General features: G+C 36.8%; 1 protein-coding gene across 1 annotated transcript; it reads left to right on the plus strand.

Annotated features, from left to right (window-relative positions):
- The first annotated feature begins 2134 nt into the window (after positions 1–2134).
- Positions 2135–18726, plus strand: LOC120531688 (extracellular calcium-sensing receptor-like). Its single transcript, XM_039757362.1, has 6 exons — positions 2135–2331; positions 2784–3078; positions 3943–4755; positions 4838–5062; positions 6645–6768; positions 17819–18726. The coding sequence occupies exons 1-6, from the start codon at positions 2135–2137 to the stop codon at positions 18724–18726; spliced, it is 2562 nt and encodes an 853-aa protein (XP_039613296.1).
- Positions 18727–18930: the final 204 nt, after the last annotated feature.

Genomic DNA, 18930 nt, shown 5'->3' on the forward strand with positions numbered 1-18930 from the left:
ATTCAAAACTACCTGTATAACCGAAGAAAAAAGAAAGCAAGTTACAGTAGGCGATTGATACGACATCTTGCATGGTGCAATGCTAAGAAGTGCAGATTTTCATTCCGTGCTATATGAAATCATCACATTCAAATATTAACAGTTCCCACACACCCAAGGACCGTACTTCCTACATTTACGACACGTGTACTTGTTGCCCTGTACACACCTCTCTGTGCTATGGTTTCTATTACACTGAATGAGCACCTGACACTGTACTTTCTTCCCTGGGGGAAGGTCCCGCATCAGAGAATTTCCAGTTCCTGCATAAATTCACACCCGATCTGACGCTGTTCGTTTTCAAATAATATTGCATTAGTGCGATTATATTTTCACATATATTGTCTCTTTCTTTCAGGTGTGTAATAGAAACCACAGCATAGAGAGAAGTGTGTACACTGCTTCTTACAGGAAAAGGCGATGGAAAAAGTGCACTTGAATAAAAGTGCACTTTTGTTATACTTTTACACCAATATATGTTCCTGTGCTTGAACGACACGGGCAGATGGGGAGTGTCTGATGATTGCATATAGCGCCGAAGTTACTGGTCTTTACCATTCTTTCCTCTGCATGTCCTGTAGTACAAAAGAAACAGCATACAGCAACATGTGGGGACTGGCAGGAACACTCAATAAAACGAAAAGCAAGTGACGGTGAGATACGAAGAAGGCAGCTTCACCAGCGTTTGTGTGTCAGAACCGGGGGGGGTGATTGTGCGTTAGTATGCATCGTGGTACACTGCAGAGCTATAGCGCGTCTTTAGTGAAAACAAGCCGTGTCAGATGGGGTTGTATGGATTGATTCTGAACGCGACTGAGAGAGTGAAAAGTGAATAAAAAAAAAAAGCTAACCTTTACAAGGATCATAAACTGCACCGGCTGTTACAGACTGAAATCAAATGTATGCTTTTATTCTAAAACAGTAAGACAAGAGCAGTTTACTTCTCAAAACGGAGGGGCGCAGGATCGAACCCGCGACCCTTTGATTCCCAAGCGGGGCTGAGTCTATTGAGCCACGGAAGTCAGTTTCAGTAAACTGGTGTCAATGTCGCATGTTAAGGCGGCTTTTGTTTCTGCAGTTATATGTTTGAATAAAAGTGCAATTGTGTTATTCTTGTGAAAATGTTTCTTTGCTATTTGGACTTCAGGCTTCATACATTATATAGTTTATGCCTACATTTTGTCATCTACTACTAGAATATAAAAAAGTTTCTGTTTTAACAATGTGTTGACACAGATTACTGTAGAAACGGAACAGACATGAAATGCGTGTATTCCAAACAACGATCTATTATTTCCACTCTAAAACTCCACTTCACTCCCAGATACTCAATCAAGGCATGAGCTGAGAGAAGTTCGTGCACGTTCTAAATTGGTGGGGGGATGGAATAGCCGGCTGCTCCTAGCTTCGCTTTATCAGCACATTTAGAAGACAAAGGGCGCTGGCGGAGAGGTGTGAAGGGATTTAAGAAGCAGTTTAAGGTGGGACGGAATTACGAGTTTTTTCGTAGGCTCTGGTAATTCTAGTGTTAATAAGGTTTGTGTAGTAGGATTCAGAAGAAGAAGGAGCTGCTGTTGAGGTGGGCAAACATAATTAATATAGACATTCTGCTCATCTGATTCATTTTATAGACATTACAAATATGTAGCCTGGTGTTCTTCAAAAAACATTTTTTTAATAGAAAGGCCGTTTTTCTGGGGCTGAATGTTCATGTTATGTAAAGCTAAAATGGCTAATGTAAAATATTTACTTTGTCTAATATGTAATATAGTAATTGCAGTTAAGTGAATGTATTTGATTAAAAAAAAAACTCTCAAGTGCCAAACATGATCATGAAGATATAGCTTGGCTTTCTTCACCAAATAAAAAACAATTACAATCACTTTAGAACAGCATACTTGCATTATATCTTGTTGATTACAATTTACATTATACTTCACCTCAGGCATATTAATCCAATAAATTTGCTCTTGAGAATAAGCGCATAATGTGGAAAAAAAGTTGTTATTCACCTTCCCACTAAGTGTCTATGACTCACAAGGTAGTATATAAACATGGGTAATCATGTTGCTTATAACTAAAAAAATATTTTGAGATGCTGCTTCTGGTAGTGACACTATTTGCTTATCTAACCACTGCAGAAGAGCCTTTGTGCAGGTTACAGGGGAGTTCTCATTTGCCTTTCTTCTCAAAGGATGGTGATATTATAATTGGGGCTATATTTCTATTTCATGGTCTGCAGAATACAAGAAATGCATTTCAAACCAAGCCTGAACCCCCTTTATGTAAAGGGTAAGTAAAAAGCAAAAAATGGAAACATGTAGTTTTTCAGGAATACTAGGCAGGTAGTTATAATGCCTGCAAAGTTTAGAAATAATTTCTACTCAAATAATACCAGCCTGTATGCTACTGTTGCTTACATCTTAAAAAATAGGCATATATACTGTAGCTATGATCTAATAAGCATTACATAAATTTAATGCATGTTGCACTTTACAATTTATAAAGGGGATACATTCTGTTGCTATTCATGTATTGGTGTATTTCAGTTGAAGTTTTAAAAAAAAAAAAAGCATTTTTTTTATTATTTTTTTTTATTCTGTCTTTTGGGTGACCAGTTGGATTACATGTTTATTGTAGGAATGACAAATAATAAAAAGTTCAGATAAATAGAGGGAGTGGGGCAGAGGTCAAGCACACATGTTTCACGAGGTCACTGTTTAATCAGTCATTTTGTTTTACAGCTTAAACCTAAGAGAATTTCAGTTTGCTGAAACAATGATTTTTGCTATTGAAGAAATAAACAACAGAACTGATTTACTTCCTGGTATAATTCTGGGATATAGGATTTATGATGCATGTAGTTCAATACACTTAGCAATAAGTGCTGCCATGGCTCTAATGAATGGGCCAGAAAGTGAAACATCATCTAAAAAGTCTTGTTCTAAAACATCTTCTGTTCATGCCATTATTGGATTGTCTGGCTCATCGCAGACCATTGGAGTGGCAACAGCTATCCGATCTTTCCACATACCTTTGGTAAAATCTGTTTTGCATTTTATAAGATAAAAGAGATGAACTACAAAATGCAAATGACTTTTGTGTAAATTATGGCACAATCGATGATCTATTACTTTTGGTTATTTAATTACAGTAAAAAGTAATTTGTACTTTTAGAGTAGAAGAACCCATTTAATGAGGTGCTTGTTGTCATATTGTTTCATCAAAATCTAAAAATTGTTGCTGGTTTTCATTTTGGCAACATGATGTATTTCACAATGTTCTGATAAATCTCTCATCATGTTGACACTAGAGAAATAAATACTTTCACTTGAGCTTTTTTTTTAAATTATGATAAATTCTACAAAAGATTTAAACATACGTTTAGGAAATAGTTTCCCAAAGAAAAGTTATCTCATCCTAAAACAGCTAAGGATTTGGGAAAACTGACTTTTTAAAATCGTTTTGCCGCCTGACCCTTATAGGAGCTTTCTGTGAGAGCAGTATGACAACATTTAGTAGGTGACTGCTATGAAAAGAAGTATTGTGGCGCATGTACACTTTATACCACAAATAACATAAAATCAATAATAAACTTAGCAGTTGTTGTGTGCAAAGAAATTATAAAAATGCCCTCCTAAATTTTTTATAAAGGAAAAATTCTTTACTCTTATCGTTTTTCTTTCAGAATAATATGTAACAATACCTCCAAAATGATCATAACTGTTGACTTTTTTGATGTGTTAAATTCTGTAATGTATGTACTTTCCCAAATGTATATGACAATTCTTTCAGATTTTACTATATTATAGTGACAAATGTTTTTAGCTTTCAATAATTATTCACATTTGTTTTGTGTATTTTTTAAAGGTATTCAACTAATTTTTTTTGTCTGTTTAACAGATAAGTTATGTTGCTACCTGTGCATGTCTTAGCAACAAACAGGAATACCCTACATTTTTTCGAACCATATCAAGTGATTATTATCAGAGCAGAGCCCTAGCTCAACTTATAAAATATTTTGGTTGGACCTGGGTTGGCACAATAAGAAGTGACAATGATTATGGTAACCTGGGAATGGCTACTTTCATAGAAGCTGTACAACAAGTGGGTGTTTGCATTGAGTATTCTGAGGCCATATACAGAAGTAATCCAAGAGAAAAATTTGTTAAAACTGTTCGAGTTATAAAAGAATCATCATCAAAGGTTATTGTAGCTTTTTTATCGTTATTGGACATGGAAGTTTTGCTAAAAGAACTTATTCTTCAAAATGTCACAGATTTACAATGGATAGGCAGTGAGGGTTGGATTTCTGCCAGAATATTTGCAACAGATGAAATCTATAAAATCCTTGGTGGTGCCATTGGATTTGCAATAGGAAATGCAGTGATTCCTGGACTGAAAGAATATTTATTAAATGTTCGCCCATCCAGTGATCCTCAGAATGCTGGTTTGAATGAATTTTGGGAAAGTACTTTTAGTTGCACATTAAATTCAAACTCTCAGACATTTTCTAATTACTGCACTGGATATGAGAATTTAAGAGAAATAAAAAATGAATACACAGATGTTTCTGAATTCAGAATTCCTGGGAATGTTTATGAAGCAGTATATGCAATAGCTTATTCTTTTCAAAATATGTTTAATTGCAAGCAAGGCCAAGAGGCATTCACCAATCGTACATGTCCAAACCGAATGCAAATTGAACCTTGGCAGGTAAGATGTTTAATGCACTTTAATATTAAAATTGTTTGAGCACATTTTAAGGTGCTGTAATTACATTTCATTTTTCTTTTAGGTAGTGCAGTACCTCAAAGGTGTAAATTTTACAACCAGATATGGAGAAAACATATACTTTGATGCAAATGGAGATCCAGCAGCTAGATATGAATTGGTAAACTGGCAATCAAGTGAAGAGGGAATCAAATTTGTCACGATTGGTGTATATGATGCCTCTCTACCAGAAGGACAGCAGTTCATAATGAATAATGTCAACATTATCTATGCAGGAAACCAAAATAAGGTAAGAAATGCATCTACAATAAATGTATTCATATGTTTTACAGTAAATATTAAAATGTACAGAACTGCTTGTCTGCGTATAATTGTACTGAACAGTAAATAATAATTTTATTTAATATTTAAATTATGTGTCCTAAGCTGTTTCGTTGTGTGGGGGTGCGGCAGCACGCTGTACTAGTGCATGCCCCTCAACCAGTGTTGCTGCTAGAACTCTAGCACAGATACGTATATCTATTATTTTATTTTTTACAAAAGACCACCAACATTTTAATAATTTACCAATATGTAATATCATGTTTACAAAGCACTATTATTTTCATGCTGAACAATTCACCTATTTCTATAAGAAACTGTAAACTTTTGATGTAATAACAGCCAGGCAATCTACAGGTAATCCTTAAACAGCATTTTCATGATTCTGACTCAATGTTTCTAGTAATCTTAATCAAATATTATGCTGCTAGACATTACAGTTTTTTCATGAATAATGCCACAGAAAGGAAAACAGAAATGTGTAAGTTGTATTAAGATGGGTGACATCTTCTAAATATATGTCTGCTAGCTTTTGAAGAATTTTTATAATTAGAACACTGGTAGCTGTTTGAGAATGAATGATTTACAATAGTGGCTGTTCTACCCTGATATAAATATTTCAATTAAATTCAAGGGTCATTTTTTATATAAGTTGTATTGACTGGTGTTGTAAAGGTAATATTGTTCTTCATTTTTTGTTAATCTTAATGTAATTGTACTATTATGATGGTGCTGTTAAAAAAAATTGCTGGCACACCTTATAATTAAAAGACAGATGGTGAAAAGAACAGAAGCGTCGCAAATAGATCCAGTCAGTTAATACTAATTGCTTGATTGCCTTCTATAATAACTATGCTGTGCAGATACTTAATCTCGTCAATGTTGACTGAAAAGAGAGCTTTACATTCTTATTATCTTTAGTTTGAAGAAGTGTATCATGCTACCTGTCATCAAAATTTTTCATTCAATGTCCTTAGGTTTTAAGTTTCTTAGTTTAGCTAAAACATCATTGCAGAATTAACTGTTTGAAATGTGAAAACCCAGATTATGTCTCCATTTTTTTTCCTGCTCTAGGCAGTAAGAGATTAGACTCTGTTAATTGTTCACAGCATGAAACAAATTTATTATTTCTCTAGCTTTTAATGTTCTTATATTATTTGTCTTTATGCACCCATTTTGCTTATCTTGGTGCCAGCATTTGTCAGATTGTTGCCAACAACTTCAAACAATCTACTAGCTTACTCAGATTTCATTTTACACCAAATGCTGCTCTGTCCATTTAGTCACCATTGTGTAATAAGCACTGTCAAAAGTGTGTTTTACTCCTATAGATGGCAAACCAGATCATAGGTGAGTTTACTTACTTCAGGGATTGCATAATTGACTAAAGTTCCTTCTGATAATTATAACAGTAATGTCACTATATACCTTCTGATGATGTTAGTTTTATTGAAGTTCCTCAACATTTTGTAAAAGGATTATATGACGCAAGACTTATTGCTTTAACAGATTTAAATTGATACATTTACTTTTTCATTATTGTTAATTAGGTTCCTAAATCTTTATGCAGTGAAAACTGTCAGCCAGGAACACGTAAAGCAGCCAGAAAAGGTCAGCCCCTGTGTTGTTTTGACTGCATAGCATGTGCTGATGGTGAAATCAGTAATTCAACAAGTAAGTACAAGCTAGTAAAAACAAAATAGTAAAATTGCCTGAAAAAGTAGCACAAGGTATAGTATTATTATTATTTAAATATTTTCTAAAGTCTGAGAGGTTTTCAATGACTGAATAATGTCATACTAATGTACAGTATATTATAAACTATGTTGAGAACAAATTAAGATTTTTAAGTATATCATACAAATGTGCATTTTATACTTTTCCTTTGTTTTATATTATTGCAGCTGCCAGTAAAAGGATAGATATGTAACTGATGCATCACATTACACAATTTATTATGATAAATGCGCACACACAAATATGAGGTGCCGTTCTGGAAAAAAATATTGGTTTGTAAATATATAAATATATATTGGTTCAGATACATTATAGCCATTGATTAAGATACATTGGTTGAGATACATCTGTTTGGATATACAGTGGAACCTCAGGTCACGACCGTAATTCGTTCCAAAACTCTGGTCGTAACCCGATTTGGTTGTGACCCGAAGTCATTTCCCCCATAGGATTGTATGTAAATACAATTAATCCGTTCCAGACCGTATGAACTGTATGCAAATATATTTTCTTTAAAGATTTTTAAGCACAAAAATAGTTAATTATACCATAGAATGCACAGTGTAATAGTAAACTAAATGTAAAAATATTGAATAACACTGAGACAAACACCCGGGCTCCCTGCTCAGCTGCAGGCGAGCATGCGCTCGCTCGCTCTCTCTCACTTTTGCTCTCTCTCTCTCTCTTGCACCGGCTTTCTTCTCCAGCTTCCTGCCTTCTCCTGCAATTTCCCGTTCTTTCCTGTACTATTCTTTTTCCCTTTAGCCGACTCGCGCTTCTATTTATGAAGAGGATGTGGTAATCAGCAGCTCCTGCGGACAATTACTGATGCGGACCGCTTCTCACCTATGCACTTAGGTGAGAAATGCGCACATCACAAACTCCTCAGGAACCGCTTCAGCCACACACCACCACGCCCCCTTGCTAAGCTGCGAGTGCAGTGATTATTTATTAAAACTGGCCTTTTTGATGGGAGCTGTGGACCCGCTATGCCACAGGAGGAAGCTGGGTTGAGAGGAGATTATAGTTTTGAGGGAGAGTCCCTCTGCATGATGCACCGAGAACAATGTGCAGTACAGGGAGAGACTCAACACATGCAGAAATCATTGGCGCATACGAACCAGAAATGGCTTGTTCGTCACCCGAGTGTGTGGTCGTGAACAGATGCAAAAGTTTGGCGAACTTTTTGGTCGTAATCCGATTTGTACGTGTTCAGAGACGTTTGTGACCCGAGGTTCCACTGTATACAGTAGGTCATTTCAGATATATAGTCTGAATAGAATGGTTTGGATTTACAGGAAAGTACAGCACAGCCCCCTGAGTTTAGCATCTCAGTTTCAATCCATCATTGCTTCAAAATTGTTGTCATTATTGTACAATTTTTATATAAGAAGCATATCAGGCATGTTTTATTTCTCAAGCCATCTTGTTGGGGGTCATCGATTCCAAAGCCCTTTTCTTGAGTTATTTAAGTCAACTGCACAATGTGCCACCTCCTTGCCATGCTCCATTTTCACCTGGCTCATTCTGCATGCCTCTCTCAATCTCTCTGTCTCTCGCTTAACAGTTCCTTCTCAAAAGTCAACTTGTCAGAACATGTTGATCTCAGCAGTTAAATGTCCATTTTTTCACCCCCTGAAATGTTAGTTTATCACGGACCGATAGCTGCATTACGATTTCTGCTTTTCTTTATTTGTAATGTTTCATTTAAGGGTGATTTAGAACAGGAATAAGAGTCCCTTTTGCTGAAAGAACAACCCTCTTTGTGGAGGTAAAGCTGGTGCTGCATGATTCCATCTGAATGCTGATCAGTGATATGGGATTCAAAATTATTAGAATATTTCTGTTTTACAAGTAGCTGAGTTTTAACTCTGTTTATAGTTAACCTGTACCTGCAACCCACCCTGGCTAAACAACACACACACACAAACTCTCACCATTGGATGCACACACTAGTGATTGAGAGTGCAATCTCTGGTGTTAGTGTGAGAAACAATGAATAAGTACCAAGAACATTTACTATCCTTCTTTACCTGTAAAGCAGGACATCATGATTAAAATTCTGTCTCTGGAGAATGTCAGCTTTAGGTAGTGGGTCATACAGTCTTCTTCTTTCGGCTGCTTCCATTAGGGGTTGCCATAGCGGATCATCTTCTTCCATATCTTTCTGTCCTCTGCATCTTGTTCTGTTACACCCATCACCTGCATGTCCTCTCTCACCACATCCATAAACCTTCGCTTAGACATTCCTCTTTTCCTCTTCCCTGGCAGCTCTATCCTTAGCATCCTTCTCCCAATATATTCAGCATCTCTTCTCTGCACATGTCCAAACCAACACAGTCTTGCCTCTCTGACTTTGTCTTCCAACCGTCCAATTTGAGCTGACCCTCTAATGTACTCATTTGTAATCCTATCCATCCTCGTCACACCCAATGCAAATCTTACCATCTTTAACTACACCACCTCCAGCTGTGTCTCCTGCTTTCTGGTCAGTGCCACCGTCTCCAACCCATATAACATAGCTGGTCTCACTACCGTCCTGTAGACCTTCTCTTTCACTCCTGCTAATACCCGTTTGTCACAAATTACTCCTGACACTCTTCTCCACCCATTCCGCCCTGCACACACTCTCTTTTTCACCTCTCTTCCACAATCCCCATTACTCTGTACTGTTGATCCCAAGTATTTAAACTCATCCACCTTCGCCAACTCTACTCCATGCATCCTCACCATTTCACTGACCTCCCTCTCATTTACACACATGTAGTCTGTCTTGTTCCTACTGACCTTCATTCCTCCCCACTCTAGAGCATATCTCCACCTCTCCAAGATCTCCTCAGCCTTCTCCCTACTATTGCTACAGATCACAATGTCATCAGCAAACATCATAGTCCATGGGGACTCCTGTCTAATCTCGTCTGTCAACCTGTTCATAACCTGATGTAATCCCACCTCCAACTTGAATGCATCTGTCACTTCTACCGCAGACCTCACCACTGTCACACTTCCCTCGTACATATCCTGTACAACTCTTACGTACGTCTCTACAACTCCTGACTTCCTTCAAACAATATCACAGCTCCTCTCGAGGCACCCTGTCATACACTTTCTCCAGGTCCACAAAGCAATTCAACTCATTCTGGCCTTCTCTAAACTTCTCCATCAACATCCTCAGAGCAAACATTGCATCTGTGGTTCTCTTTCTTGGCATGAAACCTTACTGCTGCTCACTAATCATCACTTCACTTCTTAACCAAGCTTCCACTACTCTTTCCCATAACTTCATACAGTGACTCATCAATTTTATTCCCCTGTAGTTACTGTGGTCCTGCACATCCCTCTTATTCTTAAATATCGGCCCCAGTACACTTCTTCTTCACTCCTCAGGGATCCTCTCACTTTCCAAGATTCTATTAAACAATCTGGTTAAAAACTCCACTGCCATCTCTCCTAGACACCTCCATGCTTCCACATGTATGTCATCTGGACAAACGGCATTTCCAATTTTTATCCTCTTCAAAGCTGTCCTTACTTCCTCCTTGCTAATCCATTTCACTTCCTGATTCACTATCTCCACATTATCCAACCTCTTCTCTCTGACGTACTCTTCATTCATCAGCCTCTCTATGTACTCTTTCCATCTGCTCAACACACTCTCCTCGTTTGTGAGTACGTTTCCATCTTTATCCTTTTTTCACCCTAACCTGCTGCACATCTTTCCCAGCTCGGTCCCTATGTCTAGCCAATCGGTACAGGTCTTTTTCTCCTTCCTTTGTGTTCAACCTCTCATACAACTCACCATACGCCTTTTCTTTAGCCTTCGCCACCTCTCTCTTCACCTTGCACCTTATCTCCTTGTACTCTTGTCTACTTTCTGCATCTCTCTGACTATCCCACTTCTTCTTTGCCATCATCTTCCTCTGTATACTCTCCTGTATTTCCTTATTCTACCACCAGGTTTCCTTTTCCTCCTTCCTCTTTCCAGATGTCACGCCAGTGGGTCATACAGTACTTACACAAAAATGTTTTAAGTGAATGCCAAGGTTATTATAGTTTTGCCTTTTTATATTAGTTTTTATTTCTATGTAATTTCTGATCTTACTTGGAAATTCAGTTTAGTTTTCCTTCATTGTGTATTTTTAGTTTTAATATGGTCTTTATTTCACAAAGTCATTTCTGTTTTATTTAATATATATATTAGTTTCAGTTTTAGTAATTATGGCTTGGTTAAAGAGCTACTATGGAGTGTAGTTTTATGTCACAATCAGACTGAACTGTACTGTACACTTAAAGGATTTAGATATGTTTAATTTTAGTGGAAGCTTACTCCACTACATGGTTTACTTGTTTTTTTTCTAATAAAAACAATCATGATTAAAATCTGATACTGAATATGAACAATTTTATACAATGTTATAATTTTAAAAATATTTTCTATGTCATTTCTGCTGAGATATGTTTTCACTGTTGGCACTTTTTATTTTTTCCTTTTATTGGAATCAGAATGGGCCAATTTTTGATGAAATTTAGGTGAATATTAAGTTTTGAGAGTTTTATACTCTAAATGTCCACAGCACACAGCATATCCTGCTCCAAGACAATGTGCTTACAATTAATGCCTTCAATACTGTTTTCAAAAATCTCTCATACTGGACTTTATTTTCTACCTCATCTCAGACTTATACAATTTATAGACAGTATTTTGCCACCTGCAGGCCTGAAAAGATATCAAAAATTCAGAAAATAGATTGTACTGTGTTCTGATAGATGTAATCATGAAAATCACTGGGGCTTAGGAAGAATTGGGCTCTTAGTCTTGAATCGTGTGCAGAACCAACCTAGCTATATTAAGGGAAACAAAGAAAAAAATGTATATATTTTTTCTGACTTCACTTACTCTGAGCAGGATCTCAGGAAACCTGGAGCCTATCCCAGCATCTTTGGATGCAGAGCAGAAAAAATCCCTTGACAGCCTATCACAGTAACACTATATATGTACAATATGTATGGCATGGCTGATGTTAGGAACAAAACAAGTATCATTTTCATTTATCTATTTTGGGAGAGAGAGAGAGACAGATTGAAAAGAGGGAGGCAAATATTTTAAAACATAATTCTCTCAGATTATTTTCACAATACCAGTTATTTTGAGCTATGAATGTAAAACTAAAAAGATAAATGAATAAATACAGAATAAATACAAAAACACATTAGTAGGTTTAGTTTTTCGCCAGTTGGCAGACTCTCTTCACCTACCTACCTGTAGTTCAGTAGAGACTTTGCCAACTCAGGAATTTTACAAGGTTTCTATCACTTTGTTGTTGAATGACCTTTTTAAAGCAAACGTGATTGGTCAGCAATAATATGCAGATCTTGTATGTTGACTTAGTCAGTCTCTCGATCAGTGCCATTTTATTTTCAATAAGGATTTGTCCTGTCCGAAGTGGCAGGTGAATTATTGCCAACAAAACGCAGACCCCCAAGAAATAAACTGAAATGATACTTACTCCTGATTTTTCTGTACATACGGTAAACCTTTTGTTGACCAGTACATTCCGACTACATATGTTTGAATTAATCTTGATATACAAGAAGCACAAAGAAATGCGGCAGCTCATTATAACATACTTCAGACTCATGCAGGCTGGAATTTGGCTTAGTGTGTGCAGCTGTATTAATTGCTGTGTACATACTGTATCTTGGGCTTAGTCAGAATTACAGCTAACATGCCATCATTTATGAACAGACTAAAATTCTGCAAGGGATTATCTGTATCTAATACTTCTCGCTTGAGTCGTGGAGATCCAGTTAACGAAAGCTACCAAGCACATTCATAGCAAAATCATCACCTTGGTATTCTTCACTAACACTTGAACCAGTATCAATCATGCTGTCACTGTCAGCTCCTGAAGAACGGTCACTGTTATCACACAGTAAATGGCTTTTTTTTCACACCCTTTACACATCCATATGCAGCTTACTCTGTCACTGGAAATGCTCTGTGAACACCTGCCCTGCGTCGCCAGCCGTTGATCATTGGATGAATTTATGTGGACAGTTTGTGGTGGATGACTTTCTGTTTTAGAGTTAAAAGTTGCAAGGGTTACTAACTGCAGGAATATTTATCGAAAAAAACAAATATGAAATTGTTATTAACATATATTGGTTAATTTCGGGACCCCCCTGCAGCTCATGTTAGCCCTTGTGTAAATATGGTTGTTACGAAAACTAAAAATATTTTTATCATATTATTATTTCATTACTGTAAGCCTTTTCAGCTACTTTAACAGTTTAGTTTACTTTTAGTTTTTCATTTTGGTTATGTTAATTCTTCTATTTCAGTTTTTCAAAAATGTTTTTTTATTAATAGTTTCAGTTTTGATTTTATTATTTTTTTTTAACTATAATAATCTTTCTGAATACTTAATTGTGAAAAACTGTAAAAGGTATTACTTTTTAGAAGGAGTAAGAAGAAGCCAGCAGAACAGGGAATATTGCATATACCAAGGGAGGCCACTTGCTAACCATGTCTTCTTTGAGTTTTGCCTAACTTTTATTTGTCCATTTCACAACTCATTTTCCAGGCATCTCACCACTTCATCACCTTTTCCTGTGCAGAACAGCTGACCTCCACTTGCCGCCAGCTCCAGCTCTTATGTGTCAAACTCACTACCATTGGTGGGCTGCTTTGACTGCCATACGTGTGTCAGTGGGCCGCACTGTAACAAATACTATTATACAAAGTTACTGTAGCTTTCTTTCCAATACTGAAAACTTTAAAAATGTAACACTTAAAGTTTAAAGAAAAGCAATTTATTTCCATACACTCTCCGTACAACAGCGTACAATTAGAGTCTTAGCCTCTTAGCTAGGTCCTTATATTATTATATTATATTCATTGCTTATATAGGAGTCTTACAGTGTGAGATCTATTTCTTTTGTCCCAACACTTGGCATCTCTTGTTAGTAACTAGTTTGTCAATATCAGGCTTGAAATCTTGTGCAGCTGCAACTTTTATGAGGGATGAAAGGTGCTCGACAGTAAGTCTTGAGTGGGGTTTTGGTAGCTTTCATTAACGAAAACAATTGCTCACAAAGGTAAGTGGTTCCAAACATAGACAGTACTCTTGATGTCAACTTACGGATTTGCACATACGAGGGTGGCAGGTAAGCATACAAGCCTAGCACACCAACTTCCTTGTATTTTGCCTTCAAAATAGAATCTGACTGCAGTTCAATCAATTCCATTTGGATATTCTCAGGCGCATTCTCAACATTGCAAGAGTATGGTGATGTAAACAGCGCAAAGTCCTGTTAGTGTGAGCTGAAATCACAAAAACAATCACTGAATTCATTGCTCAGTAATTCAAGTTGGAAAACAAATCCTCCAAAAATCAAATTTTACTTTACTAAGTTTATTTCAAAGTTTATATTGTAAAATAAGCCAATATGCAAAAAGCCACCTGACCTACACTAATTTTACTCTTTAACTCAAAATCACAAAAATGTATTAATAAACAACTCACCAACTTCTCACGTCCACTTCAGGTCTTTAGCTGTAGCCTGCACTAACTGTTCGTTACAATACTAGCACAAAATTACATAAAATTAGAGCAAAAAAACGTGAAAATATGCGGGCTATTACTAATCATGATGGTCAGTTCTGCCCAGTGGCCAGTCTCAGCAGCCCAGCCAGTAGTGTAGCCTAGCAGGGCCGGCTCTAGGCTCGTGGCAGCCCTGGGCAGAGAAAGAATCGGTGGCCCCTTCGCTCACCAATGTCAATATGGTATCTTATGCACGGAGGGTGGCCACATCCACTGCGAACACTGCATAGCCGCCTTGTGCTCATGACACGCTTCTATATGCGCGTGTCCATAACTTGAAAACCAAGTGGCGGCCCATGATATTCTCATTACGGCAGAACGTTATAATACTACATATAGCTTACTGCTCCGACTCTAGTGACATTAGTAAATACAGCGTGCTTATTGACAAGAAACACAATGTGTTTCAGCCACATTGCCGTCAGCTGTGTCGTTATTTTCTCTTTCTGTTTTATATTCAATATATATTGTCATTGGGGGCCCCTGGGATTTGGCGGCCTTGTGCAGGTGCACAGTTTGCACATGCCTAAGGCCGCCCCCTGCTGCAGCCTAGCACTTCAGTTGTGACGTTGCGGCTCATTAACTTTGGTCAAGGCTCGTGGCTATACTAGCAGGTGACGTTTCCGGTACTGTAATGCCATAGGAAAACGCGCTTTTCTCAGAAGGGAGAAGTAAGAAAAGTCAATAAATAATGCTGAGGATGCAGAATGATTCAGTCACAAACACTGCTAACTAGGATCTGTCATGCGGGCTGCACAAATTCCTGTTGCGGGCCAGGTGCCGCATGTTTGACATGCCTGGCTTACAGTGTTCATTTCAATATAACTGCACTCCAAGTTTCTTCAAGCAATCATAGCTGAAGCAAAAAAGGGACCTAGGCCTGGTGCTTAAGAATACCCCACTCATTGCAGCTTTATTACTGACAAAGGTCAACAAATTAAAACAAACATGTATTCTTTCTATAACATTACCAAATTTATATCAAAACTTTTACAGCACTTTTGAGATTTTGGGATATCTAGTTTTTCTTTTTTTTTTTACATGAGTTTTAACCTCTATATATATCAAAATGCCCTGTTTATGTGGACACCTACTGGACTAGTTACATCTCAGCCTTATAACTAAATAATGTTTTGTTGATAAGTGAGTCAATCAATCAGTCAGTCAGCTTTTCAGTTATTTGTGAAGCAGAAATATTCTGATCATTCTGCTTTCAGAAATAACCGTGCACCTCCAGTTTTCTGAACACAATTATAATCCTTCCTTATCCCAAACAAAGTATATATCTAAACCAGTGTATCTCAGCCAATGTACAGGTTGAGTATCTCTAATCCAAATTGTCAAGGACCAAAAGTATTTTTGATTGCAGGCATTTTTGGATTTTGAAATTTTTGCATCTACTGTACATAATGAGATACTATGGGGACACCCTTGGTCAAATAGGGAAATGCAGCCAAATCAGCTAAATGATGACTCATGAATGTAATACTCCACTGCAATTTTACTGGTGCTGCACAGCACTTTTGAACTCCTGTGTTATTAAAGTGTTATTGTGCTGACTCATGGTAGACAAAGTTCGTTGACTGTTTATGGCTTAGCGGCATATGATTCACTGTGTATTATGAATTTACATATTTAAAAACTAGTTTTTTTATTCCTGAAGGGTACCTCATTCATAAATACACACACACACACACACACGCACACGCACACATATATATATATATATATATATACAGTATATATATATATATACATACACACATTCATGTCATGTCAGGATTATTTCCTGTCTGTGTTATTGTAGCACTGCAACCCTACACTGGATTGACTGGGTTTGAGATGGCTATATATGTAGGTTTGTACAGTATATGCATGTATATACATGCATCTCATTTGATAGCCCACCCACCAGTGCCACTAAGCGATTTTGAGAAGGCTATGCTGTACTACTGTATTATTTAAATAAATATTACCAATACTTGATCCTTGGGTGATAAATTCAGTTTGAACATATTTTCATGCAGTTTTATGTAGCATGGAAAAAAACTGTAGAGTGTACATACTACAAGATTATTGCCTAACAATTCTTACTCTTTAAATGGACAGAACCTCTTTCAGTACAGGTGTCAACTTAAGTCGTCACATAGGGTTGAGGCGGATGTCAACATTAGTCGACTTCCACGGTTAGAGGGTGGTAATCAGCTGAAAACTTAAACAAAACCCACTGTTATATAATAGTTTGACTCTTTTTGCTAGCTGTATGCTGCTTGTAGTATGTGTTACAGTGGTGCCCCTGTATGTTGCTGCATACTGTAACTGCTGCCGCTAGCCAGCTGCACGAAGACAGCTGACGGTGGCCAGCTCCACAAAGTCAGCTGCCTGTAACTGCAGCCAGCAATCACAGTATGCAACAACAGACGCCTGAAACAGGGGCACCAGTGTAATACATACTACAAGCAGTATAATGTGGAAATGCACGCCATTGGCCGCTTCTAACATTACTATAACTTGCAGAATGCTATGCTATGTAATAGGTATGGAAATTCTCATAGTGTGGAGGCTCATGAAACATTATGACATTTGTCATAAATAAATATTTTATTTTGGTTTACGTGTGAAACCATTGCTTTTTGTGCTTTTCAGAAAGCTGAGTTTTTTGAAAGAAATATTTAGCCGTGGACCAAAATGGAAAAAAAAAACTAATCCTCAATGAGTTAAATAGTCTGCAGTGTGTAATCTGAACATATTCATATTTACTATGGAAATGGTCGAAATATTTCAAGTTGGGTAATCTTATTGAAAGATATTTTTAAGACATGATCTTTTTTTTTTTTAGCTAGTACAGTGGTTAGTGGTGTTGTCTCTTGGCTTGAGGATCCAGAGCTCTAGGTCAGGGATAAGCTCAAGTTCCTAGTGAACCTTCAATAGAATTAAAGGGTAAAGGTTTGAAAATATCTTTAAAGCAGTCCAATTTCTGATGATCAAACACTGAAGAAATATGAACTGACCAAGGCCAACACTTATGTTTCCACACATTTCTATTTGAAGATAAAGCAATCAGAAGTAAAATATAAGACCAAAGTAATTCAAGTAAAGACCGTTACCTTCCTACTGTACAGTCTGGGTGCTGTGGGGCACATAAATAAACAAGCATTTTGATTTAATGGATTTTTTTGCTATATAATTAAGAATTTGGCCTAAATAATATCTAGCAGCTGTCTTGTCTGTCTATGTCTGATACTTAGTCTGACTGAGCATTATTGATGTATTACTGGTTCCCAGTGAAAGGGTCTTTTGTTTCCCTTAAATATTGTTATAATAAACGCATAATTTATTTATTGAAAATTCTTATAATTCTTAATTTATTTGCTTTTTTTTAGATTCACTAGATTGTCTGAGCTGCCCATTGGAATATAAATCAAATGAAAAGAGAACCAAGTGCATTTTGAAAGAAATTGAATTTTTATCATTTGGCGAGATAATGGGGTTGCTCTTAACAATAGTTTCATTGCTTGGAGCATGTATAACTATAGGAATTGCAGTAATTTTTTTCCATTTCAAAGACACCCCTGTTGTCAGAGCTAATAATTCTGAGATAAGTTTCCTTTTGCTCATCTCTTTAACTCTGTGTTTCCTATGCTCTTTGACTTTCATAAGCCAGCCGTCTGAATGGTCATGTATGTTGCGTCATACCGCATTTGGCATAACATTTGTCCTCTGCATTTCTTGTGTATTGGCTAAAACAATTGTGGTTTTAATGGCCTTTAGGGCTACACTGCCTGGCAGCAACATTATGAAATGGTTTGGTCCCACCCAGCAGAGATTAAGCATTTGTGTATTTGCAATGCCGCAGATCTTAATATGTATACTTTGGCTAATAATAGCCCCACCTTTTCCAAACAGAAACATGAAGTCCTTCAAAGAAAAGGTCATTTTTGAATGTAGTTTGGGATCACCTCTAGCATTTATGGTAGTATTGGGTTACATTGGTTTTCTTGCCATCATATGCTTTGTTTTAGCTTTCCTGGCTCGCAAATTACCAGATAATTTTAATGAAGCAAAATTTATAACCTTTAGTATGCTGATTTTCTGTGCAGTTTGGATCACATTTATTCCAGCTTACATTAGCTCACCAGGAAAATATACTGTGGCAGTGGAAATATTTGCCATTTTAGCATCAGGGTTTGGCCTACTGTTTTGCATTTTTGCTCCTAAATGTTTTATAATATTATTTAAACCTGAGCAAAACACAAAAAAGCATCTGATGAGCAAAACTCCAGTCAAATAACAATGAATAATGGACTGATGCCCAATATCTGTACACTGCAATAATGATATCTCTAATTAGAAAAATGAATGAATGTAGCGCCTTTGTATTATTTTTAATCTCTTTATATAACATTACCCAATGCCACAATGCATAATTTTATTATTTAAAATACTAAGAAAATAAAAAAAAAACATTAAAACAGAAATATTTACAACATTTGTG

The sequence above is a fragment of the Polypterus senegalus genome, chromosome 1 (assembly GCF_016835505.1).
Source record: "Polypterus senegalus isolate Bchr_013 chromosome 1, ASM1683550v1, whole genome shotgun sequence".
NCBI classification, from domain to species: Eukaryota; Metazoa; Chordata; class Cladistia; order Polypteriformes; family Polypteridae; genus Polypterus; species Polypterus senegalus.

What these genes read in the sequence shown, in the direction of transcription:
- LOC120531688 (XM_039757362.1), top strand. Translation starts at nt 2,135, where the DNA reads ATGCTGCTTCTGGTAGTGACACTATTTGCTTATCTAACCACTGCAGAA. An exon ending in TGCAAATTGAACCTTGGCAG is followed by an intron (nt 4,756 to 4,837) that starts GTAAGATGTTTA and finishes TTTTTCTTTTAG; the next exon opens with GTAGTGCAGTACCTCAAAGG. An exon ending in TGAAATCAGTAATTCAACAA is followed by an intron (nt 6,769 to 17,818) that starts GTAAGTACAAGC and finishes GCTTTTTTTTAG; the next exon opens with ATTCACTAGATTGTCTGAGC.